Below are 27,311 nucleotides of genomic sequence, written 5' to 3'. Positions count from 1 at the left end.
ATGGATAGGGATAGCCTGGGTGGCTCAGTTAAGTTTCTACCTTCTGCTCAGGTCATGATCCCAGGGTCCTGGAATCGAGTGTCACATTGGGCTCCTTGCTCAGCGGAGAGCCTGTTTCTCCCTCTCCTTCTTCTTGCCACTTTCCCTACTTGTACTCTCTCTCTGTGTCAAATAAATAAATAAAATATTTTTAAAAAGAGATGAATGGATAAAAAAGAGATATTATATATATGTGTGTGTGTGTGTGTGTGTATAAATGGAATATTTCTCAGACATAAAAAAGAATGAAACTCGCTGTTTGCAATAACAGAGATGGAACTACAGAGTATAACACTAAGCAAACTAAGTCAGTCAGAGAAAGACAAATACCATATGATCTCATTCATATGTGGAATGTTAGAAACAAAACAAATGAACAAGTAAAGAAAAGAGAGAGACAAACCAAGAAACAGACTCCTTTTTTTTAAATGCTCTTGCTGCTTGTCTCTGTTTTTTTTTGTTTTTGTTTTTGTTTTTGTTTTTGTTTTATTTGACGCAGAGAGAGAGAGAGATCACAAGCAGGCAGAGAGACAGGAGGAAGCAGGCTCCCCGCTGAGCAGAGAGCCTGATGTGGGGCTAGATCCCAGGACTCTGAGATCATGACCCGCCAAAGGCAGAGGCTTAACCCACTGAGCCACCCAGGAGCCCTCTTTTTTTTTTTTTTTTTTAAAGACTTATTTCTTTATTTTAGAGACAGAGCTGGAACAGCGGTAGGGAGAGAGGGAGAGAGGGAGAGAAGCAGACTCCCTGATGAACACAGAGCCCGACATGGGGCTTGATCCCACAACACTGAGATCTTAACCTGAGCTGAAATCAAGTCAGATGCTTAACCAACCGAGCCACCCAGGTGCCCCAAGAAACAGTGTCTTATAGAGAACAAACTGATGGTTACCAGAGGGGGGAGGTGGGTGGGGGGATGGTGAAACAGGTGATGGGGAGTAAGCATACACCAATCACGATGAGCGCTGAGCAATGTACAGAACTGCTGAGTCACTAAATTGTACACCTGAAAGTAATATAACGCTGTATGTTAACTACTGGAACGAAAATTCTGAGTAGATAGATATTTTCCTATGAACTTCAAAGATACAATTTTATCTCTTCTGTCATCTCCTGCCAATGTGAAGTCCAGGTGTAGCTACCCTGTCTTTTCTTCCTGGTACATTTTAAGAATATATTTGCATTTTGTTGTCTTGTGTTAATGTGTCTAAAGGTGCATTTACTTTTAGTCTTCTGGAGTATTCTTTCCATCTGACAGCCCATATTTTACATAAGTTTTGAAAATTCTCAGTTTTTATCCCTCTTCTTGTTACTTCTGCACCCATTCTCTTCTGGGATTCTGTGGGGGGAGGGGAGGGGGGTGTGAGTGTGAGTGCACATGTGCGTATGTGTGTTTGTATGCCCCTGGCATGTGTTCACTCATTCATTCATTCATAACTATCTCCATATCACTCTATCTCCATATCTCTTAACTGATCTTTCATATGCTTTTTTTCTCTTCGCTTCTCTGCTATATTCTTGGTGAAGTCCTGTGAATTGTTTCCCAATTCATTTGTATTATTTTGATTATCACAGTTTAGTGTTTATCCACTCAACTAAGTTTTAAAGACCATCCTTTTTTTCTTTTTTTTTTTTTTTGCATCATTTCTCACTTCTTTTTGGAAAGATGCTAGTGTTTCTTAGATCTCTTTGATAACTCTAGATAGCGTGAAGTCTTCTTAAGATGGCATGTTTATTTTTATTTCATGCAGAATGATTTTATTTCCCAATATTTGGTTTTACTTGGCTTCATTCTTGGTTTTAATATTCTTTGTATGTTTTGAAATTTTGGTTTTTTGATCCACCTGGATTTGGTGCTACTTTTCTTTTTCTTTCTCTTACTTTTCCTTATTTAAAAGGTTTTGTGGTTGCCTCACCTCAGCCCCTACAACCCAGAGTCCAACACCGGATCTCCTCTTGATGTCCAGGGTTCTTATTCCACCATGACACTGGGAATAGTATAAAGTCAGATATTTGGGCTACGTTTGGCCGTGAAAGTTGAGTCCATCCTAATGTCTGTCTTGGCACTCCGACTTTTATCAGCTGTTGCTCTGGGAAGCAAATGGCAGCGCCTTTTTGCAGCCTCTCTTCCCAGGATGGAGACCAAGGATGGAGGAAGGAGAATGACTTGCCACTCCACCCCACTTCTCCACAGTCCTAGGCACTTGCATCTGCACTGTCTCGGCCACACGTGGTGCTGAGAATGGCAGTCCTGTGGCTTCTGTCCCACATTTCTCTTCCGTTCCTGGTCCCTACAGAGAACTTTTTTCGCCCAGTTTTATTCCCTGGAATGTGGAATCTGTGGGTGGCTCAAAATATGAACTTTGCCACTTTGATAAGAGGTCTACACTCTTTCATTATATGATAAAAACAAAAACAAACAAAAAAACCCTAGTGCATTCATCCTAGCCCCACTCCGCAGCAGATGTCTGACTGTGCGCTAGCTCTCTCTGCAGGTTACAACCCCACGTGGCCTCTAGTGCGCCATGGACGGTACGCCATTTCATGGGTATGTTGTCCCTGATCACAGAATGAGAGGAAGCTACGGTGATTTTAAACTTCTCTCTCTGATTTAAAAACCAGGAGGTAAATTGCATAAAGCATCTTCTCACCAAAAAAAAAAAAAAAATCACATGCATTTAGGTATAGTGATATGCTCTCTTGTGACAGTCTAGAAGAGTCAACTGGGCTGTGGCGGCAGCTTTCTCTCTGCTGATGCCTCCTAGAAACTGTAGTCCCATAACTCTTGTGCTCCTACCTCTTGGTCACGAGTGAGGGAAAGAAAGCCGATAAAAATCAAGCACTAGCTGGCCAAAGAAACCACAAACAGCCCACTGTTTAAGATGAGTTGTAATGGATTTTGAAAGCTAGGATAAATGATACGTTTAAAATAAACATCTCGGAATCATACTTGTGATGTTTTTCTCCCCTTTCTTGGCAAAGAGTGGGATGGAGAAGAGGAGGGAGGTTTACATTTGGATTTGTTTTAAAATTTCAAAAGCTGTTCTTTTAAATTTACCATCTGTTCCTTCAGTGCTTCAAAGTGGCTACGGTGAAGGTAACTGTTCGGGGAGACCAGACAGAAGCGTGGTGTAATCGGGTATGGCTTGACCCCTACTGTGCCTTTCTAATGGAGGGAGACAAACTCATTGTGAGTCCTGTCACATTACAAGAGAGTTTCTCTGCAAATGTGTTAGCACTGGCGTCACACACAGGGGAGATAAGAATTAGTTATAGACATGCTTGTGAATCATCTGAATATGAGGTGCTAATTCTTTTTTTTTAAAAGATTTTATTTATTGATTTGACAGATCACAAGTAGGCAGAGAGGCCGGAAGAGAGAGAGGGGGAAGCAGGCTCCCCGCTGAGCAGAGAGCCCAATGCGGGGCTGGATCCCAGGAGCCTGGAATCATGACCTGAGCTGAAGGCAGAGGCCTTAATCCACTGAGCCACCCGGGCACCCCTGAGGTGCTAATCCTGAGAAGAAGATTCTACTATCCTCCGAGCCGGACTTCACACATACACAGTACCTCCACTGATCTTACATGACACCAAGTAACTACGCTTAACCCATGCGATTTGTCTTTGCTTAAGAAAGAGTCATCCATAGGGTCAGTTTTCAGAGTCTCTCCTTTTTGATTTGAATTGAAGAAATTGCGAGACATATATTGTTGATCGTGGTGTCAATATGGTTCTTTAGAGACTGTGACGTGTGCACTCAGGCATAAAGCAAATGAGTGTTACATTTGTGTCCCTGAGTACTGGTGTTAATAGCATAGGAGAAAAGGGATCTCCACTAAGATCATGAGTTTAACTTCTTATTCTAATCTGAATTGGAGTATCAGTTCAAACTCCTCTGCAGTACAAAATATTTATTTTTAGCACTAGTCACTGAAATTGCTTAGAGATACTGACCAACACAATAGCAATGAGTTACCCTAGTGCCTAGGTTTTGGTCTTAAAATACCTTTTTTCCTCCCCCCCCCCACAAAAAGAGATCAGGGTTCTTGAAACCTGGTTGGAAGTCCGAGGTACGAAATGTGGTAGATGATCCTGAAACTTTTTATCAGGAGCTAGTAGGATTGTGTCAAAAAGACCCAGGAACCAACTTCAATAAGTTCCCACTGTCTGAAGATTACACAACTCAAGTGACAATGTAAGGACAGGGACTGCCATAATTAAAGCGCATCAAATATACTTACTGACACTTACACACATAGATCATCTTTGGAACATATGAAGGGCTTTGGGTTATCATTTTGAAAACTAGTAAATAAAGGAGAAAGACTTTATTCTATCTTTTTTATACAAATTATGGGTAACCAAATTAGTGATGAGAGAAGGTATCTTTCAATGGCTGTGTTCTGGCTAACAAATGAACAAGGAACAATAGAGGAGAATATCACTTTTTATAATCTCAGGCAAATTGCTAATATCACAAAATGAGAAATATTTTGCACCTCTCGTGAAAGGAACCAACACCACTTCCTAGGTAGTCTTCATACTCACGTCACACCACCACCAAACCTGTATCTCAAGACGTGGGAATAAGGCCAGGAAACACATATAAAATACAACAAAAATATAAACTGCAGGAAACTATAAGACAAGGGACCCAGCTTCTTTTCTTTCTCCCCCTTCTTCCCCTTCTCCTTCTTCTACAAAACATACAAAACTCCAAAGGGGAAAAAAGAGAGAGAGATGGAGACAACATGTGTAGATTAAAGGAGATAAGAGCATGTTAACCAGATGCAGTGTACAGAGTTTTCTGAACCATGATTCAAAAAAAACTCAAATAGAGAACATTTATAGCACAATTTGGGAAATGGCAGCACTGATTGGATATTTGAGGGGATTAAGGAATTGTAGCTGATTTGGGAAATATATTGGTGATATGGTGTCATGTTTTTTTTTAATATTTTTTTAAAATATTATTTATTTATTTATTTGACAGAGAGAGATCACAATTAGGCAGAGAGGCAGGCAGAGAGAGAAAGGAGGAAGCAGGCTCCCCGCTGAGTAGAGAGCCCGATGAGGGGCTCGATCCCAGGACCCTGAGATCATGACCTGAGCCAAAGGCAGCGGCTTAACCCACTGAGCCACCCAGGCACCTGATATGGTGTCATGTTTTAAAAGTGTAAGGAGAGTAAATGTCATACAGAAAGCATGCTATTTTAACCACCATTGAATCAGTCTCCTGAGGCCTGAAGTAAGGGGGAGGCGGGTCACGGAGGTAGAAAGGGAGGGTTGCTGCCTCCTTTTTCCAGAAGAATAAACTATAAAATGTATTTCAAGCTTGGTTTTAGTTCACCCTGAAGCATGCACATGAGTCGTTTAACAAATGAACCCACGATGCTGTTAAAACGCATAGATGGTGGAAAAAGTTTTCTCTCTGGATCATTTTTCTCTAGTAAAGGAAGAGTATTGAAACTTTGTCACAGATTCAAACATCTCCACGTATACTACAGAATAGAAGTCAACACTTCATGAGAGAGTTAAACATACAGACATAAGCCTGCATTTTAGAATTTTGTGTTTGTTAGAGGCTGGTAGAATCCTAAGACTTTCCCCCTGTTCTCCCTAAATTAACCATCCAATACAGAGTAGAAGACAACCATTTACGAGTATGAAATAATTAATAAAGAAAAAGGAATCTTCGAGGCTGAATATTTTGATACTTATATATTTTGTCTTCCCATGATACATATTTCCTTTTCCATATCAAAGTATCACGGAATCAAGCCCTTTGCTGTATACACCTGTAGCATTCCTTAAATGGTTTTGCCTTCACTTTCCCCAAGATGCGACATCTCTGAAATAGTGAGATATTAGACCCAGAAACATATGCATGGAAAATGAAACAGTTGGTATCCAGTGAATAGAAGTTACTATTATTGTATCAGAAAAAAAATAGCATTGGCATATGCTTTGATTTTCACCCATTTTCCTGACTGTCAAAGAAAATTTGCATCAGGGAACCCAATTTTCCACCTCTTCCAAGTTCCAAAAGGGATGGATACTTTTGTGCTGAATTTAAGACTAAACTCTACTAAATAATGTTAGGAGAAAGAGGAGAGAGAAAAGGAGGAGGGCAATATTAAGATACTCTGGGAGTATAAGAGGGTTTTGGGGGGCAGGAAAAGTTGGGAACGAGGGAAGCAGATTTTAATAAAAGTGGATGTGGAGTATGTATTTGGATCCTCTTGAATGTCCTTTGAGAGTTACTAGTTAAAGAGAGAATTCTTTTTAATTACATTTTAAGAATTGAACTATATTTCTTAAGTGTAGCATTGTTATGGGAATGAATCCCAAGTGTGTCTGAATTTACAAGCTTATATTATTATTTACTTGAAACTTATATACAGTAAAAGATTGACCTTGCCTAAGGAGAATAAGCCTTTGCCCCTGTTTCTTGGGGCGGGGGGTGTCTTTAGAATGTTCTGCCTGCTATGTGTATCTTTGTTTACTTGGAGGTCTTGGGCTACTCCAGATACCCTCAGCTAACAATGGTGGGGCTTTGGGTCTCATGGTATCAGCTCCACCTCTAGTGGGGCTGGAGATTAAGGTCAACGACACAAGCAGTCAACCAAGTCTACGTGACTGAACCCCACTAAAAACTCTGGACACCAAGCCGGGATGGGGTTCCCTGGCTGTCACAACTCATTGCCTATCATCACCTATCATTGCTGGTAGAAACAAGGGCAGTCCCCACAAATCCACTGGGGGAGGACACCTGAAGATACGTGTTTGCTGTTTCCTGGACACTGCGCATTGTGCCTCTTGCCCTGGCTGATATTAACCTGTACGTTTTCACCATAATAAACTATAACTATAATAGTTGTTCTGAGTTCTAGGAATCTTTCTTGTGAATTATGGAAAAGAACAGTGGTCTAGAAGAACACTTGAACTTGTGGTAGAAGCCAGAAATGAGAATGGTCTTGGAAACCCACACTTTGCAGAAGCACGTGGCAAAATACATCTCTGCAGAAAATGTAACGTAGGGGCGCCTGGGTGGCTCAGTGGGTTAAAGCCTCTGCCTTCAGCTCAGGTCATGATCCCAGAGTCCTGGGATCGAGCCCCGCATCGGGCTCTCTGCTCCGCAGGGAGCCTGCTTCCTCCTGTCTCTCTCTCTGCCTGCCTCTCTGCCTACCTGTGATCTCTGTCTGTTAAATAAATAAATAAAATCTTTAAAAAAAAAAAAAAGAAAGAAGGAAAATGTAAGGTAAAGTGTTTATGGAAAAGCCTTAAAGTGAAATAGAAAATCAGACTTTGAAGGGAATAAGTCTAGAATTGGAGACCAATCAGCTATATTTCTAGAAGAAATATGGGAATACATACACAAAATAGGAAAATGCGGAAAATAATGTAGACTTTAAAGGAGTAAATCCTAATCTAATTTCTTTTTTTTAGTAATAGGAATAAATATAGCAAATTGGGAGGTATGTAATGGATATAACACATAAGAATTTTAGTAAACTTTTTATTTGGTCCCAGGATTTGACTCTAAAACATCTCATATTAAATGGGAGCCAAAGGACTATAAATTTAACTAATTCAATAATGACACATGGAGAGTACAAAAAGCAACTCATAGAAGAAGAAATCCATACAAATCAAGCTAGGACAGAACTTATTTTTCAAATATATGGCATAAATTGATTTAGAATCACAAAAACCACAAGATTAGTAGGAGTTAGCAGTGTGTCACTGTAATTCTAAAAGCTAATAAAACACTAAATTCTCTAAACAGGAGAATGGCAAGGGAGGCTTAGCTTAGTCTGCCACTGTTATCTATTCTGGTGAGATCAATTTTAGATTATTGTATTCACTTGAAAACCCCACAGTTAGTGAAAAAGACTTCAGCACACTGGTTTCCAATCCAGTTTTGCCACTGACAAATTTAAGCCTCCAACTCTCCTCATCCATAAATTCTGTAAATTGGGGGCATCAGGCCAGAATTATTCTCAAATGGCCATACAAATCTAAAATCCTCTGTTCATCCGGAAAAGACATTATTAGTTGAGATGCCCTTCAGCAGATGACTGGATAAAGAAGTTGTTGTCCACATATACAATGGAATATTACTCAGCCCTCAGAAAGGGTGAATACCCAACATTTTCATCAACATGGATGGGACTGGAGGAGATTATGCTGAGTGAAATAAGTCAAGCAGAGAAAGTCAATTATCACATGGTTTCACTTATTTGTGGAGCATAAGGAATAACACAGAGGATATTGGGAGAAGGGAAAATTGAAGAGGGGAGAAATTGGAGTGGGAGAGGAAACATGAAAGGCTATGGACTCTGGGAAACAAACTGAGGGTTTTAGAGGGGAGGTCGGGTGGGGAGGTGAGCCCCGTGATGGGTATTAAGGAGGGCAGGGATTGCATGGAGCACTGGGTGTTATACGCAAACAATGAATCATGGAACACTACATCAAAAACCAATGATGTATTGTACGGTGACATAACATAATAAAAAATAATAATAGTTAAAACAAACAAACAAAAAAAAATGGCTGTGGAGAATTGGATCCCAATGCCTTTGTATACAAAGCAATGTTTATAGGAGGATCTGTGCTCAGATCCACTGATAAGGTCTCGCAGGGACTGGAGGAAGAAGCCCTAGTTCATGGGCTCCTGTGCGGAAAGGACCACCTGCTCCCACAACCCATGGGTCCATTCTCCTTTAGGAACAGAAATCTCAAATTGTCTTAGCAGGCACATGGCTAGGACCGACATGTGACCGACTCACCTAGCAGTGAGGTGTGGCTGATGAGACAGGAGTTGCCAGTTGGGTGTGACCCACAGGAACAGGGTGGCTTTTCATTGCTTTCTTTTCCTCTCCCCTCAGATAGGGCCATGGTTCTGCGGCCTGTGAGCCCGCTTTGATGGTGAGATGCTAGGGGACGGCCGCGCAAGGATAGGCTCTAGTCAACATCACGGATACGGCATTTTCCTCTTTTACTATGAGAAAGGGAACAGAGCATCTTGCCCGAGCCACTGGACTTTGTTATAGCCATTTAGCTGTCCCCTCTCTTGTTTAGAAACGGGGGCTAGGACGAGTACGCTCTCAAACAAAAGCCTAAAGCGTGTGGTGTTAGCTCATCGCTCATGCAGGAGGGAAGGAGGAACGACCTCCTGCAGGCCAGGGCCCAACATCTGGCAGAGTTCTCACTTACCTTAGCTACAGAGCCTGTGATTCTGTGATTCTTGGGGAAGGGATAAAAGAAATTCAGAAGACAGAAACTAAAACTAAAGCCTAGATTTTATTCAGAACTCTTCAGTTTTAACCTAAGTTCTCCTACCCCCCCACCCCCCAGTATCTCATCCATGAACACATTACATTCAGACACCAATTCTTGGCTGTGATGGTTTCTCAGACTTTATCGTATTTGATGACTGGCCTTTTTTTTTTTTTTAAAGATTTTATTTATTTATTTATTTGACAGACAAAGATCACAAGTAGGCAGAGAGGCAGGCAGATGGGGGGGGGGCAGGCTCCCTGCTAAGCAGAAAGCCCGATGCGGGGCTCGATCCCAAGACCCTGGGATCATGACCTGAGCAGAAGGCAGAGGCTTTAACCCACTGAGCCACCCAGGCATCCCGATGACTGACCGTTTTGAGGTGTGTTGGCTCTTCAATTAAGATGTGTCTCATGTGGGGGTGCCTGGGTGGCTCAGTGGGTTATTTATAAATAAATAAAATCTTAAAAAAAATAAAAAAGATGTGTCTCATGTGTTCCTCATGATTAGATTGGGGTTACAGGTTTTTAGGGAAGAAAATCAGAGAGCAATTGTGTCATGCTTATCACATTTTATCATGGATGCCTGTTAGCAGGATAATTTCTTGTCATTGACGTTAATCTTGGTAACCTGTCTGAGGAAGTGCTTATCAGGTCTCTCCACTGTCCAGTCACTCTTTTCTTTCATCCCACACTGTACTGGGGAAGGCAGTCATTATGTGCAGCCCAAATGTAAGAAGGGGACAAGTATACTCTACCTCCTTGAAGACAGAGCAGTTATAGTTATAACTGTATAACTATAGTTATATAGTTATAGCAGTTATTTGAAACTCTTCTGCATGGGAGGTTTGTGTTTCCTGCATTTATTGAATTTATTTACTCAATCATTAATTTAAACCATCATCGACTTGCAAATGTTCACTTTATACGTTGGGTTATAATTCAGTACTACATTATTTATTTAGTTACTCAAATTGTTCCAGCCTTGGGCATTGGAAACTCTTTCAGTTGAATCCTATATACCTTCAGCATATCCACATTGAGGTGTGTGTGTGTGTGTGTGTGTGTGTGTGCGTGTGTGTATTTATACATGTGTATTTGAACACTTCCTTATTTTCTAGCACTATAAGATGCTCCAGATTCATCTTACATACATCCTGCTCCAGTCCTAGAACCAGCCATTTCTCCAAGAAGCCTTAGTTCCTCATACTGGAGAATGGCATTAGAAGTCAAATCTAGATACCAGCTACATTCATTGCTATTGGAGTTTCATTGCTTGTAGGCCCTCTCAGTTGACAGAACAATATATACATGTACAGCAATCCATGTATATGTACGTATCTGGAAATACTTCTATATTTGACCATTTGTATCCATGTTAAACTAAACCTGAATCCAAATGGATGTACTCACTATCACACAGATCATTCTAGCCTCCTCCCTCTGCTTATCTGTAATCTCCCCCTCCAACTATGAGATATCTGACCCCCTCTATCCACTATTTACTTATTGTTCAATTCCAGCATACAGTTATAGTGGTTGAAAAATCATTAACCTGGACCCCTCAGAAAACAACTTTATCGGCTAGAGTACGGTGTTCATATATAGATACTTTTGTCATTAATCTTGTAGAGGCCACTCATTTCCAAAGTTACTTAGGTTAGCATTTTTCCACTCAGCCCCTTCAGTGAGATGGTGTTATACATTTTTAATACAGTTAGATTCTTTTGGTACGTTCTACATTCTATCCTGAGATCTCCAGTCCCTCACCACCTAAATGATATTCTAAATCTGCTTATAATAAGGTTCCTTCTTTGTCCTGAGAAGTTCTGTGGGTTTTGACAAAAGCATAGTGTCATTTATCCACCAGTACAGTGTCACGTAGACTAGTCTGCTCTAAAAAATTCCCTGTGCTTCACTTACTCATCTCTCCAGCTTCCCAGACCCAGTGTCCCTTAACCTCCAGCATTCACTGATTTGCTTACGGTTTCTGTGGTTTTGTCTTTTCCAGTATGCTGTATAGGTGGAATCATATGGCATGGAGCCTCTGTCCGACTGACTTTGTTCATTTACCAATATAAGAACATTTAAGAAGGATCCATGTTTCTGCAAATTTGATAGTTTCTTGTTTTATGAGCCTGAAGGGCCTTTGAAGCTCATGAATCCCTTTTCTCTTGAGAAAGGAGGTAAAATTAACAAACTGTGATTGCCAAGAAAGTTATACCAAGATATGAATGTTTCTTTCCATCAGATCCATTATTCATATCACAAGAAGGCAAGAGGACATGTAATGTTTATCAAATTCCTAGGAGAAGTCTCTCCCAGATCAGAAATGATGCTGGCTGGGGATGCCTGGGTGGCTCAGTTGGTTAAGCAGCTGCCTTCGGCTCAGGTCATGATCCCAGCGTCCTGGGATCGAGTCCCACATCGGGCTCCTTGCTCGGCAGGGAGCCTGCTTCTCCCTCTGCCTGCCTCTCTGCCTGCCTGTGCTCACTCTCTCTCCCTCTCTCTCTGACAAATAAATAAATAAAATCTTTAAAAAAAAAAAGAAAGAAAGAAATGATGCTGGCTGTTTCATGTTTCCACTTGGAAAAAATAAAGTGACTTCATCCTTAGTGCCTCAAATGAAGTGAGGAAAGGTCAAACCCATGGTTTCCAATCCATTTGAGGGCTGGTTCAGACTTCCCTCTCGCCCATCACCACCTTTGGCAGAGTCACCAGAACGGGTCCTTTGGCTCCTTTCTCTGAGTGAGCACTTCAGCCTGAGGACCAGCATTCCCGGAGCCATTTGGTATAATCCACCCCTTTTTGAAAGCTATCTGAGTAATATTTGAATATTGTTTTGGATGAAGACCAGAGGAAGCTTATTTTGGTTGATCTTTGCGTCCTGGCATCTTTGAACTTCTACCTTATTATGTTTTAAAAGGGAAAATGCTCTGATTTTGGCCAATTCTAAGACCTGGTCACTGTGTTTTATTTATTTCATGGGTCTTATTGGTTTCAGAGATTACTGTGTTTATTTTCTGTCTTTTGAACTGCTCCTTTAGCCTATAAATCTCATGAGGCCAGGAACCTTGGTGGTATTGGTCATCTCTAAGATCTGGAACACATGATGAAAATGAAGATTTTTAAGTTTATTGAATAACAGAACAAATGACTGACTGACTGGATAATAGTAGATTATAAGCCATGCATTTTTTTATATAGCACCTAGAACAGTTCAGCAATTCAATGTTATAAGGAGAAGGATGTATTAAAGAAACTACAGAGGCAATGATGTTAAAACGTCCTTCTCATATCATTCATAAGGCAATAATAATGTTTAGTTTCCTCTCTTCTAGTGAAAAACTGAAACCATTATCTGACTCATGTCTTTGAACTTTTCTGTAATGTCTCTGAGAGCCATACTTTTCAAATGACAGGACAAAGATCCAGTAAATAAAGTTCAGATGGAGACATGTCTTGAAAGAAGTTGCTGTGGCTCATGATGAAGTTACTGCCTATGTTCCCCTCTAGGATTTTGATGGATTCCTTTCTCTCATTGAGGTTTTTCTTCCATTCTGAGTTTATCTTTGTGGATGGTGTAAGAGAATGGTCGAGTTTCATTCTTCTGTACATAGCTGTCCAATTTTCCCAGCACCATTTGTTAAAAAGACTATCTCTTTTCCACTGTTTTTTTTTTCCTGCTTTGTCAAAGATTATTTGACCATGGAGTTGAGGGTCCATATCTGGGCTCTCCACTTTGTTCCATTGGTCTATGTATCTGTTTTTGTGCCTGTACCATGCTGTCTTGTGATCACAACTTTGTAATAAAGCTTAAAATCAGTCAATGTGATGCTCCCAGCTTTTTCTTTTTCAACATTTCCTTGGTGATTTGGGTTTTTTTCTGGTTCCATACAAATTTCAGGATTGCTTGTTCCAACACTTTGAAAAATGCTAATGATATTTTAATCAGGATGGCATTGAAAGTATAGATTGCTTTCGGCAGCACAGACATTTTAACAATGTTTATTCTTCCAATCCATGAGCATGGAATGTTCTTCCATCATTTTGTGTCTTCTTCAAATTTTAAAAAAATATTTATTTATTTATTTGACAGAGAGAGAGAGATACAGCGAGAGAGAGAGAGAGAGAGAGAACACAAGCAGGAGCAGCAGAGAAAGAGGGAGAAGCAGGCTTCCCGCTGAGCAGAGAGCTAGATGTGGGGCTCAATTCCAGGACCCTGGAATCATGACCCGAGCTGAAGGCAGACGCTTAACACCAGTCAGAATGGCCAAAACTAACAAGGCAAGAAACAACAAATGTTGCATAGGATGTGGAGAAAGAGGAAACCTCTTACACTGTTGGTGGGAATGCAAGTTGGTGCAGCCGCTTTGGAAAAAAGTGTGGAGGTTCCTCAAAAAATTAAAAATAGAGCTACACTATGTCCCTGCAATTGCACTACTGGTTATTTACCCCTAAGATACAGACGTAGTGAAAAGAAGGGGCACAAGCACCTCAATGTTCAGAGCAGAAATGTCCACAATACCCAAACTATGGAAAGAGCTGACAGACAAATGTATATACATTTGTTGACAGACAAATGTATAAAGAAGATGTGGACCATATATACCGTGGAATATTATTCATCCATCAGAACGGATGAATACCCAACATTTGTATCAACATGGATGGGACTAGAGGAGATCATGTTGAGTGAAATAAGTCAAGCAGAGGAAGTCAATTATCATATGGATTCACTTAATTATGGAACCAAAGGAATAGCATGGAGGACCTCAGGAGAAGGAAGGGAAAAGTAAAGGGAGGGAAATTGCAGAGGAAGATGGGAGTATGAGAGACTGGGGACTCCAAGAAACAAACTGAGGGTTTTAGAGGGGAGGAAGAGTGGGGGGGATGGGTGAGCCCAGTGATGGATATTAAGGAGGGCCCGTATTACATGGAGCACTGGGTGTTATACATAACAATGAATCTCAGAGCATTACATCAAAAACTAATGATATACTGTATGGTGACTAACATGACATTAAAAAAAAAGTAAAAAAAAAAAAAATAAAGTTCAGATGGTGCCAAACATTTGTACTGTGATAAAGCTAACATACAATTCTAAAGTACAAGAAGATATAATGTGTAAATATTCATGCAGTCAACATAGGAGCACCAGGATATATAAAGCAAATATGAACAGACCTAAAGTGAGAAATAGAAAGCAATTCAATAACAGCAGGGGACTATAATAGCCCACTTACATCAATGGATAGATCATCCAGACAGAAAATCAATAAGGAAACATCTGCCTTAAATGGTATGTTAGACCAGAAGGACTTAACAGAAATATACAGAACATTTCATTCAAAAGCAATAGAATACCCATTCTTGGGGTGCCTGGGTGGCTTAGTGGGTTAAAGCCTCTGCCTTCAGCTCAGGTCATGGTCCTAGGGTCCTGAGATCGAGCCCTGCATCAGGCTTACTGCTCAGAGAGGAGTCTGTTTCTCCCTCAGCCTCTCCCCCGTCTTGTGTGCTCGCTCTCTCTCTCTCTCTCTCATTCACTCGCTCTCTCTCTCAAATAAATAAATAAATAAATAAAATCTCTCTTTTTTTAAAAAGAATACCCATTCTTTTTAAGTGGACATGGAACATATTCAAGTAGAGATTGTAGATTAGGCAATGAAACAAGCCTTAATAAGTTTGAGAGGATGAAAATCATATCAACCATCTTTTCCAAGCACAATGCTATGAAACGAAAAACTAATTACACAAAGTAAAATTCACAAATATGTGGAGATGAAGCAACATGCTACTGAACTACTAATGGGTCAAAGAGAAATCAAAAGAAATTAAAAACACTTTGAGACAAACCATAGAAATGTAGTATACCAAAGTTTGTGGGATGCAACAAAAAAGTTCTGAAAGGGAGGTCCATAGTGACAAATGCCTTCATTAAGAAATAAGAAAAGTCTCAAATAAACAATCTAACATTACAGCTTAAGGAACTAGAGAAAAGAACAAAGTCCAAAATTAGTAGAAGAAAAGAAATACCAAAGATTAGAGCAGAAGTAAATGAAACGGGACTAAAAAGACAATAAAAAAAAATTCAGTAAAATGAAGAGCTGATTCTTTGTGGAGAATAAAGAAAAATTGTTTGGAAAAATTGACAAGCCTTCAGCTAGACTCACCAAGAAAGAGGACTCAAATAAATTAAATCAGAAATGAAAGAGGAGATGTTGCACTGATACCACGGGAATACAAAGAATCATAAGAGACTACTATGAAAAATAATACATCAACAAATTATACAACCTAGAAGAAATGGATAAATCCTAGAAACATACAACCTAATAAGACTGAATTCAGTAGGGAGCCCTCTCTCTCTGCTGCTCACCCTGCTTGTGCTCTCTCACTCTCTCTGTCAAATAAATGAATAAAATCTTCATTAAAAAAAAAAGACTGAATCAAGATGAAATTTTAAAAATCTGAATAGACTGATTAGTAGTAAGATTGAATCAGTAATCAAAAACCCTCTAACAGGGGCGCCTGGGTGGCTCAGTGGGTTGAGCCGCTGCCTTCGGCTCGGGTCATGATCTCGGGGTTCTGGGATCGAGTCCCGCATCGGGCTCTCTGCTCGGCGGGGAGCCTGCTTCCCTCTCTCTCTCTCTGCCTGCCTCTCCATCTACTTGTGATTTCTCTCTGTCAAATAAATAAATAAAATCTTTAAAAAAAAAAAAAACCCCTCTAACAAACAAAAGTCCAGGACCAGATGACTTCACTGGTGAATTCTACTAAACATTTGAAGAAAAATTAATACCAATCCTTCTAGAACTCTTTCAAACTCATTTATGAGGCCATTATTATCCTAATACTAAACCAGACAAGGAGCCAAAACTTATATGCCAATATCTCTGCTGACGATAGATGCAACAATCCTCAAAAAAATATTAGCAAACCGAATTCAACAATAGATTAAAAGGATCATACATGATCATGTGGGATTTATTCCAGGGACACAAGGATGGTCCAACATCCACAAATTGATGGGATATATCATCTTAACAAAATTAAAGATAAAAATCATATGATCATTTCAATAGATGGAGGAAAGCATTTGACACATTCAAATCCATTTATGATAAAAACTCTCCACAAAGTGGCTATAGAGAGAATGTAATAAAGACCATATATGGTAAGTCACAGCTAGTATCATACTCAATGGTAAAAGCTGAGAGCTTTTCCTCTAAGATAAGGAAAAGGACAAGGGTGCCTAGCTCACCAATTTCATTCTACATAGTAATGGAAGTCCTAGCCAAAGCAATTGGACGAGAAAAAGAAATAACAGGCATCCAAACTAGAAAGAAGTAAACGTCACTATTTGCAGATGACATATTATACACAGAAAACCATAGAGACTCCATCAAAAAACTGTTAGAACTAAAAACAAAAAACAAACAAACAAAAATATCCCTAAAAATCCTGTTAGAACTAATAAACTCATTCAGTAAAGTTGCAGGATACAGAAATGATACACAAAAATCTTTTGCATTCCTAGATACCAGATAACCACAATGAGATATCACCTCACACCTGGTAGAATGACTATTATCAGGAAGAAAAGAAATAACAACTATGGATGAGACTGCAGAGAAAAGGAAATTCCTGTTGGTGGAAACGTAAACTGGGGCAGTCACTGTGGAAAACAGTATGGAGGTTCCTCAAAACATTAAAAAATAGGAGCACCTGGATGGTGCAGTTGGTTAAGTGTCCAACTCTTGTTTCTGCTCATGTTGTGATCTCAGCAATGAGATCAAGCCCTGTGGCAGGCTCCACACTCACCAGGAGTCTGCTTGAGTTTCTCTCTCCCTCTCCCTCTGTCTCTCCTCCACCACCTTCTTTCTTTCTCTCTCTCAAATAAATAAAATCTAAAAAATAAAAAGAGAACTACCTTGTAGGGGTCCTTAGGTGGCTCAGTCAGTTAAGCGTCCAACTCTTGGTTTTAGCTTAGGTCATGTTCTCAGGGTCACAAGATTGAGCTCTGCATCAGGCTCTGTGCTCAGGGGGTAGTCTGCTTGAGATTCTCTCTCTCTCTCTCTCTCTCTCTCCCTCTCCCTTCACCCCTCCCTTACACTGTCTCTTGAATAATAAATAAATACATAAATACATAAACCAAACTGCCCCATAATCCAGCAATTCTACTTCTTGGTGTGTATTCAAAGAAAATGAAATTGCAATTTGCAACAATACAGATGGATCTTAAGGTCAGTGCTAAGTGAAGTAAGTCAGAGAACAACAAACACAAAATGATCTCTCTTATATGTGGAATCTTAAGAAACAAAAACAAGGGGTACCTGGGTATCTCAGTTGGTTAAGCATCCAATTCTTGGTTTTGGCTCAGGTCATGATCCCGCAGTTGTAGGATCAAGCTCCACATTGGCTCTGTGTTCAGTGAAAAGTCTGCTTCAGATTCTCTCTCCCACTTCCTCTCACCTGCACTCTCTCTCAAATAAATAAATAAAATTAAAAAAAAAGAAAAAAAGAAAAAAACACACAACAAAAAAGCAAAACCGAAAACCACCACCACCATCAAGTCCATAGACATAAAGAAAAAATAGAAATATAAAACATTCAACAACCTGTAGGCATCTAATGAAAGAGATTATCTCAGAATGAGGCAAGCAGCAAGTTCACAGATCCATGCAATGTTGGAGCTGGTAGGGTACATGTTCTAAGTGTTCTAAATCTCACATTTTATTTTTATTTAAAACTTTTTTTTATTAAGTGAAATCTACCCCTAACATAGGGCTTGAACTTGCAGCCCCAAGATCAAGAATTGCATGATCTACTAACTGGGCCAGCCAGGCACCCCTGAATCTCACATTTAAGTAATGAATAGGACCACAGGGTAAAGGGCATGCCCCAAGTTAAAGGAGACATTTAGGGATGCCCCTGGGAAATGCTGAGTACTGAATAGGTAGAATTCTAATACTAACTTATTTACATTGTTACAAAATAACCAGTAAATTCAGTAGGACACACACACACAAATAAAAATCAACATCAGCATTGTCAGTTTGCCATAATATAGACCAAACAGTCACTTGTTTTGGTAGAACTCTGAATCAAGCCACATAGGAAAATGTTCCAAACACTCATGATTTTCTATGGTAGTAGACAAGTCAGAGACCACACTGACAGCAAGCGCTGGACCATAACTCATCACTCATATTTAAGGACAGGAGTAGTTGCAATCAAACAATTAGGGTGTACAAATTACTTCCTGACTATGTTTTTATTTCTTAGCCTTATTAAAAGAAAGAATACTACCTTAACAAATCCTATTTCTGAGATTATTATATTTCTTCCATTTTGCTTTTTTAGAAGGATATTGTTATGTTGCAGCCATTCTTTTCAGAAGTATCTCTTAATTAGCAATAGAATTCAGGACCTGGTAATTGAGATTTAGGCAATCGTGCCCAGGAAAAGTATAGTAGTTATAACATAATTAATTTGCTGCAAAAAAAAAACCTCCAAAACAAAAAAACTATAACCTTCCAAATCATCTTAGAAATCTGTATTCTGATGGTGCAAATAAACCCAGACATAATGAAGTGGTCTTAGTGAATTGGAAGCCTTGCTCTCTCCACTCTGTATTCTTTCCATTTTTACAACAGTTTTTGGTTTAATTTAATACATTATTATAGAAGGAAGGGTCCATTAAACAGCTACAGAAAAGTGAGAAATATGTTTCTTTTAAGTTTTTTAAATGCAGCATTAAAAATTAGAATACTTCTAAAATGATGTTCAAATGATTTTTAATTACTACAAAGGCATTGAGATGTTAATAGACTTTATATAAAAGGGAGGGATACTCTTCCATCCGTCCTTTTCTGCCACAAATTCCAACCCTAAGAAAATTATTTCTTTTGATCCACTCTGATAGCATGTAATAAAAGAACAATAAAACATATGGCCCAATTACCACTGCTTCTCATCAAGCATGAATTAATGAATATCAAATTATTATTAATTGTTTTTTCTGGCTTCCTCTCCATAGGACAATTATACATTGCTGTGTTTTGATAAGGGTTTTGTATTTAACACTTTGCAGACCAGTCTCTAAGAGGAACAGATGCTGATATCATTACACAGAAGAATAATTCTTTAAATTTATCAACATTTGGAAAATATATGATGATCATTTAATCTCCCTAATTGATATCTGTTTTTCACAACTACCTTAGGCTTCCCTAAAATTCCACCCTCTCTTCAATGTTCTGTATGCCTTCTTTTGAGAAAGCAGGTCTATGTGCACATAATATAGTTTATAAGAACAATTTCTCACAAATATACTATATCCTCACATAGGATTATTGAATTTTCAATTCCTCAAGAAAAAGGTCTTAAAAAATAAATGCTGTGGGGTACCTGGGTGGCTCAGTCAGTTAAGCAACCCCACTCTTGATTTCAGCTCAGATCATGATCTCAGGGTTTTGAGATGGAGCTCTGTGTCAGGATAGGCACAGGCCATGGAGCCTGCTCGGGATTTTCTCTCTTCCTCTGCCCCTCCCCCACTGCACTTCTCTCTCTCTCTCTCTCTCTCTCTCTCTCTCTCAAAATAATAATAATAATAAAATAAAAACTATAGTTCAAGTAGTTAAAAAATTAAGTTAACCAGTATGGCATAGAATATAATAAATTGTGATCTCTGTAACTGATGACATCAAAGTCAGTGAATATTTATAGACATTCCACAAAAAGATTCTGTGTAACTGGTAGTTCATTTTATTTTTATTTATATGCTGTCTGTAGCTGTAAAGTGCTATGTAGTATGAATAGATACGCAACAAGCAGAAGAACATGTCTTTGTAATCCACAACCATTATTTCTCAGAGATTATTCATATACCTGGATTTTGAAATACATGCAAAGAAAATTGAACAATTTATCATATGTAAACTATCCACATCATGTGATTTTTCCCATTACCCATAAATCCATGTCTATTTTTAAAACATTCTATAAAAATTACATCTCTGGCAAATTGAAGGATAACATCAAATTGTTTAGAATGTACTATTTAGTTCAATATGCTTAACAAACACACATTCAATTGTAGTTTTGAGAAGAAAACAACACTTGCTTTAGAATCAGATAATTTGGGGAGCAAAAAGGGACACTAGAAATCATTTTGTTTGGAAGGGTCAAGTGATTCTCTGAGGTTCATACAACTTTATATGAAACATCTTTCTGCCAAACTTCATAAAAAATTTCTATCAACATTTCTTTTGAGCATAAAAGAAACATATTTTGCTTTTTTGACAGTTTGTCAGGATGTCAATAATGTCTGTAAATCCAAATCCTTAGGGAAACAAAGATGAGAAAAAGGAAACTCTTCTATAACGGCAACCACAACGTCCACACACACATAGGGGACAGACATGGACCTAGTTAAGGTTGACACAGCTCACTGCTTTCAGAACAATCATTCCTTGGACACTGGTAGCTGGAACCTCTTGAATTTTTCATGGCTAAATCTAGCCAGACACCAGATGGTTTCCTTTTTGTATATGACCTTATTGAAGGCAATTAGATTATTTGTGCAATAGCAGAATTGTTAGATACAAGAGTCAATCTTCAGTGTAAATGCTTTTCTAGATGACATATTCTTAAAATTGTAACTTCTTAATGTACGCTTTTCTCTTGATTTCCATGTGCCAGAATTATTGAATCCACTTTGCTGAAAATTTGAAAGAAAATAACAGTTAGAAATACAACTTCAGTACAAACATAAGCCTATAATTAAAAAATGCTAAATAACTATCATTGGCAGGGTAGTGGTGGGTTAAGCATTTAATGTTTTCTTTCTACTGCATTCATTACTATGGCTTTTGGTCAGACACCATAAACACAAAGTTACCAGTGCCTGGTATTTGTACTTATAAGATGTCTTGAGAGTCGTGTCTTGACAACTGATACATACTATAAAAAAGGCAATGCCTGTGGAGAGCACCTAGACAGGGAGCAAGATACAAAGATTTCTGAGTATTCTGGTAATCATATCTCCCAATCCATGTCATGGATTTCTAGAAGACTGAAAGTTTCAAATTGTCACCATGCACACCAAGGCCTTTGATACAATACTGGATCATAATAAGTCTGCTAAATTAGGAAGAAAACAGAATATGGGAACTGGCTGGGGAAAGCAGGAAATAGAAAGCAAAGTGTGAATATAATTAGGTTTGTTCTTATAATTGATACTGCAGCCTGATGGAACGTGGGTTTCTGAGTATTTCTCAGAACATTTTCCAGATGCAGCCTCCCAGTACCTCATTAATGTCACACATTTGTCATTAAACTCCATATTTTGGATCCCATGGAAGAATCCCACATGCTCCTCTTTTATTTACCACACCAGTAAGATGTCAGGGAACTTGCCCCCATGTAGGGCTGTTGTCCTGGTATCCAATATCACCTTGGTTATTCTATGTACCATTGAATTAAAAAATAAAATGCTGACACTGGTTATTGAAAACTACTCAAGTTTCATAGGATTTTATTTTACTATCTTAGTGTACACTGTACATAACTTTAAGATCAACTTTTAAAGTTTTCACACTGTTTAAAGAAAATGAGTTAAAAATGCCAATCCTTAATGTTTTCTTCTCATATCATTTATGACAATTAAGAGCATATTAAAAAATACTTAGATGCTATATTAATATAAAATTATATAGAACTAGCTCTAAACCTTGTATTTAAAAATAACATTAAAGGATTTGTGTAATAAGCAAATTAGGTACAAAGTTATATGTCAGTGCAAAAATAATAGGTCATTCACAGAAATGGACTTCAAGTCAAGCAATTATTTGAACAAAGAAGATCTTTATTTTTGTTTGGAAAAAATAAAAAAACTTCCCGAATTAAGTGGCTTCATTATTTAGTTGTATTATGCCTGGTCTGATATCAGGCAACAATAATACATGTTGACTGACTTTATACTTTAAAACACTATGATAGTGTAACTACCTTCAGCTGAATTCTTAACTAAGTATAATTAATAAAATATTTTTTACTTTATTACTTTATTTATTTAAATATTTTTTACTTTATTTACTTTACATTTTTTTTAAAGATTTTATTTTATTTATTTGACAGAGAGATCACAAGTCAGCAGAGAGGCAGGCAGAGAGAGAGGAGGAAGCAGGCTCCCTGCTGAGCAGAGAGCCCGATAGGGGGCTCGATTCCGGGATCCCAAGATCATGACCTGAGCCGAAGGCAGAGGCTCCAACCCACTGAGCCACCCAGGTGCCCCTACTTTACATTTACTGAAATGAAAATCTTCATTTCAACATCAAGTGCTCATTATTATTTGTAAAAGTGATCATTTTTTAAAGTGCTTAACACTTACCCATAACTTTAGAGTAGCAAGGTTCACAGTGTATTGTCCGTCTATAAATCCAAATACTGTCACCTGCTTGTAGGTTTTCCAAAGGCTGTTGGCATATTTCACACTTAAAAAAAAAAAAAGATACATGAAGTAAACATGTATTATACATGGTGTCTAGATTCTTAGTGCAACAGGATAGAAAAGCCCTTTCACTTCATTCAGTACCGTCCTACACAGTAACGCTCAGATGAAAGAGAACCCACAGGGATTGTGAGAATGTACTTGTCCAAAAATTGAACTTTTCAAACAAACTCTCACGACATCTCGTTACTCTGAAAATGTGCATTTCAGGGCATATTAGCACCGGAACGTCTATTTAATTCACAACAGAGTAGATATAATTTTTCAAAAATGGGTTAATGTCAATAGCAAGATCACCACTCAATATCTCAAATGAAAGCACAAAGCGTATCGCTGGCTTGCTAAGGACGAATTATGTTGTCTGCTTAGAGTCTCACTGGACAAAACAGAACGGTGATCTTAAATAGGCTTTAGGGACCAGTTTGTTTTGCATTGTGTTGGTTATGGAGGCAGAAAAATGTTGACCCGTGTTCTTTGGAAACAAGTTCACTGCTGGATGGCTGACTTTCAGGCATGAGGCTGTTACTGATTGGATGGCTTTCAGAGGTGAGTTCACTGCAGCAACTTGTTATTGATCAATTCAGCATGCTTAAACAAGTCCAGGTGGTTCTCTATTATCGTGGCTATAAGAGTAATACCTCTTTTCCGAGGAGTGTGGCGACATTTTTATTCTCAGTAGTATTTTATAATTAAACCAAAAATGGAAATAGATCATCCAAAATACAATAAATGGGGCGCCTGGGTGGCTCAGTGGGTTAAGCCTCTGCTTTCGGCTCAGGTCATGATCTCAAGGTCCTGGGATTGAGGCCCGCATTGGGCTCTCTGCTCAGCAGGGAGCCTGCTCCCCCCACCCCCTGCCACCTGCCTCTCTGCCTACTTGCGACCTCTCTCTTTCTGTCAAATAAATAAATAAAATCTTTTAAAAATATATAATAAATGGAAATTATTATTATTTACAAAAAAATAAATGGGAGAATTATTTTATTTTAAAGTTTTCTGCATAATAGCTTTCAATAAAGATCTGTGGACTAACTTTTGTTTTATTGAGTAAATTTTCATAACTAAAAGGAAATTTCATTTTCCCATAATTAATTGTGCAAATTTCATATTTTATTTTATATGGAATTCTATAAATTGTGGCCTAAAATTTGACTTTTCTTCTCAAAATGAGGCATCATACATCTGATTGCTATGTGTTGCTGTCTAAAAGCAAACTGAAGGAGAAGCAATCAGTTGTCTAAAGAATTACAGGTGCTTGACCACATTAGGTAATTTATATCAACCACAGAAGGTCAGCACAGAAAGGACACTTGGATTTAGGCAAATGATTCTTAAACTGGTTGCCCTTGGATCTATCCAAGGAGCTTTTAAAAATACCAATGCCCAGGAATCTATGAGAGTTTTTTATTTAACTGGGGCTGGTCCTAAGCAGTCTATTTTTCTCTTAACTGCCCCCAGGTGATTATAATGTACAGCCAAGTTGAGAACCACTAGTCTAGTCAGCTACCTCGTTTAACAGAAAAGGAAACTGAAGCCAAGCTAATTAGGGGCTGGTCCAAAATGACAGTCACAGCTTGTGGAAGTGAGAACTTGTACTTAGGCCTTCAGACTCCCAATCCAGTGCTCATCACGTTACACCAACAACTGTCATGTTGACCTACCTAATATTATTGTGAGAAGCAAAAGAAATGGTAAATGAGCACAAGCTGAAGCATTCTTCTACATGAGCTTTATTTTTATTACACTAAGCCACAATTAGTTATAACTAACCATGTTCTCAAAAGCAGACTGAGTTTCAACTATTAAGCCTATCAGTCCTAACCACATGCCTCATGTAAAAAGTTGCTAGGTTTCTTCTCAACAATTTCTTATTCTTTTTGGATTTTGTGACTTTTTTATGCAATGCATGATTCATTAAAATGTTGCAAAAGCTTTTATAAAGAGGACGAGTGTTTATATTTTTACAGATTTAAATCTCTAGGGTAAGAGTAATAAATGTGTCAGTAATCAACTCTAAGCCTAAAGCCAAGATAGTAATTATAAACCTTTGAGGTTCAGGCTGCAGAACTCTGAGAAATATTTAAGTAGTGCATTATTAATGTGGATGAGAGTGTTTCTGAAGGCCTTAACTTCATCTCATGTATTTCATTAAATAATTATTTTTATTCCAGCCATCATTATGCAGTTTTATATTTCATTAACTACAACAAACATGTCCTTACCTTGAAGCAAGTGGAATGGCAGCAAATTTGTAATTCATCTAAAATCATTTTTGTTTCTGTGCCCAAAGGTTTCCGGCAATAAGTACACATATCTCTTTCAATGACAGACCTATAGGGATGTAAGGGATTACAAATAAATTTGTCATCATGCAAGAGATGGATGTTTTCCCCATAAAGTCATGTAGAAACAATATGTTAATTTTGTTGATACTTTAGGAAATTGTGTGAAAATCAAGGAAAGTTTGGGACTTACTTATTCAATTGATAGAATTGATTCTTCTAGTTACCTCAAAATGATATCAAAGAATTAACATGAAGGAAAGTCTCAAATTATTAATTCATTAGCAATCAAGGGTGCATCTGGGCAGGGCAAAGATGTTCACAGTTTCCTAACTGAACTAGGTCATGAGTACCCCTTGAAGCTAGAAGAGGTTTTGAATTATTAATTTGCATATATCATAGGAAAAATTATACAGTAGATTAATACAAAATTTTAGGTCTCGAAACATTCAATAGGATAAAAATACAAATCCACTCAAAAATATTTTGGTAAATTCACAAGTGTTGGGTCCGTATTACCCCAGACTCCAGGGTCTAGAGTCCCCAAAATGCTCCCCTACAACTGCCTATAATCTCTTGGTGTCTTTTAAGACTCAGAATACAGGGCTAGCTTTCATGACCAAATTTATGTTCTCCAATAAGAAATAACCCACAAATTTGATGAGGAAAAGAGTTTTGTTATTTATTTTCAAAAAATAGTGTCCAATAACATGAACCACAGATACGATCAGCAAGTCCCAAAGACCTTGGGTCAGCACCTTACAAAAGGCCAACAGCTCTGCAATTCTTTTCCTTTGGGAAGGTACTAGAACTGTCTTACGTAGCACCTGGCGAAGTTTATTAGTTTCAGGGTGTTAGCAGGCAGGCCTGAAATTTCCACAGTAGAATACACAATGGGGTGGTAAAATAAAAATATCCAGTACTGGGTACCTGGGGGCTCAGGCAGTTAAGCATCTGACTCTTGGTGTTGACCCATGTTATGATCTCAGGGTCGTGAGACTGAGCCCCACTTTGGGCTCCGTTCTCAACGTGGAGCCTGCTTGACTCCCTCTGCCCCTCCCTTCCACCCTTCCCCTTTTTCATGCGTGCTCTCTCTCTAAAATAAATATATTTTTTTAAATAACCAATACTTACAGAGTGCTAATCGGCTTTATGCAGGCAGTGTGCTTTCCATGCACTTGGCTCACTTAAACTCATTTATTTTTCACCACATGTCTTGAAAAGCAGGTACTACTATTTTTACATCAACTTACAGAAGAAGAAACTAAAGCACAGAAGGGTAAGAAATTTGTTCCAGTCATGCAGCTAGCTGAGTGGCAGCAGCAGGATTTGAGTGAACGCAGTGTGGCCTCAGAGTCCCTGTGCTACCTAGGCCTGCCCACAAAGACTATCAGACTCCCTGTGGAAAAGTGAACTAGGCATGCCCGGGAGCCTTGATCCTAGGATCAAGCCCAGGACCAGAAGCAGAGAGGAGGGAAAATGGCTGGAAGAAGGAGATAGGAGAGAAGATTCAAGTAGAAGAATATTGTCCAATTTTTACTTTCGGTCATTCTAAGCCATGTCTTCCTAGTCCTTATGTATATCAATAAATATTTTCCTCTTTCAATTAACTCTAAAAGTACTTGGGTATGTATTCTTGTCAAGCACTTTCCTATGGATAATTCATATACATACATACATATGTACACACACATTTAAATTTCCCCTGTAAGACTGCAAGCTCTCGAAGAGAAGAAAACAGGCGCTCTCTATTCTACTTCCATTCCAGAGGCACTGAGGGAGGAGCTGGGAATATAAAGAAGAGTGAAATGGTCTCCTTCTTTTCATGAGGGCAGCCAAGTGGATGATTTGATGATCACAGCATATTATGGCTACATGGAGAGAATTAGGAGACCGTGGCCCACGAAGCAACTATTCCCCAGGCTGGAGTCAGGGAGGTCTTGCTGGAAAAAGTGCCACATGAGTTAAAACTTAAAGACAGAGGGCCTTCAAGGTGAGCTCGGCGAGGTGGAGAGGGGCAGGAGAGAGGAATTCAACAGAGTGAACCGGATATACCCAAGAGGGTATCTGGAGTCATTAAACATCAGTTAATATTCAGAAGGAGCAAGTTCTAAAGGCCCTTAAATAATTGTGCAAAGGAATTAGTCTTTATCCTGTAAAGGGGGAAGCCACTTTAAATGGGATTGAAATGCT

At 38.7% G+C, this 27,311-nt stretch overlaps 1 protein-coding gene across 5 annotated transcripts in view; it reads right to left on the bottom strand.

Annotated features, from left to right (window-relative positions):
* Nucleotides 1–20,067: 20,067 nt before the first annotated feature.
* The window catches only part of SCEL (sciellin), a 106,679-nt gene continuing 99,435 nt past the window's right edge, over nt 20,068–27,311 (bottom strand). For all 5 annotated transcript variants that reach the window (XM_044249919.1, XM_044249922.1, XM_044249918.1 and 2 more), the window contains 3 exons: nt 25,059–25,167; nt 22,717–22,819; nt 20,068–21,045 (listed from right to left, as the gene is read on the bottom strand). In XM_044249919.1, coding sequence (XP_044105854.1) covers nt 21,029–21,045; nt 22,717–22,819; nt 25,059–25,167 — 229 coding nt within the window. In that variant the 3' untranslated portion in view covers nt 20,068–21,028. The remainder of the gene's footprint in view (nt 21,046–22,716; nt 22,820–25,058; nt 25,168–27,311) is intronic.

This window comes from Neovison vison, chromosome 5 (genome assembly GCF_020171115.1).
Source record: "Neovison vison isolate M4711 chromosome 5, ASM_NN_V1, whole genome shotgun sequence".
In the NCBI taxonomy this organism is placed as follows: Eukaryota; Metazoa; Chordata; class Mammalia; order Carnivora; family Mustelidae; genus Neogale; species Neogale vison.
This window is presented reverse-complemented; position numbering and strand designations above follow the sequence as displayed.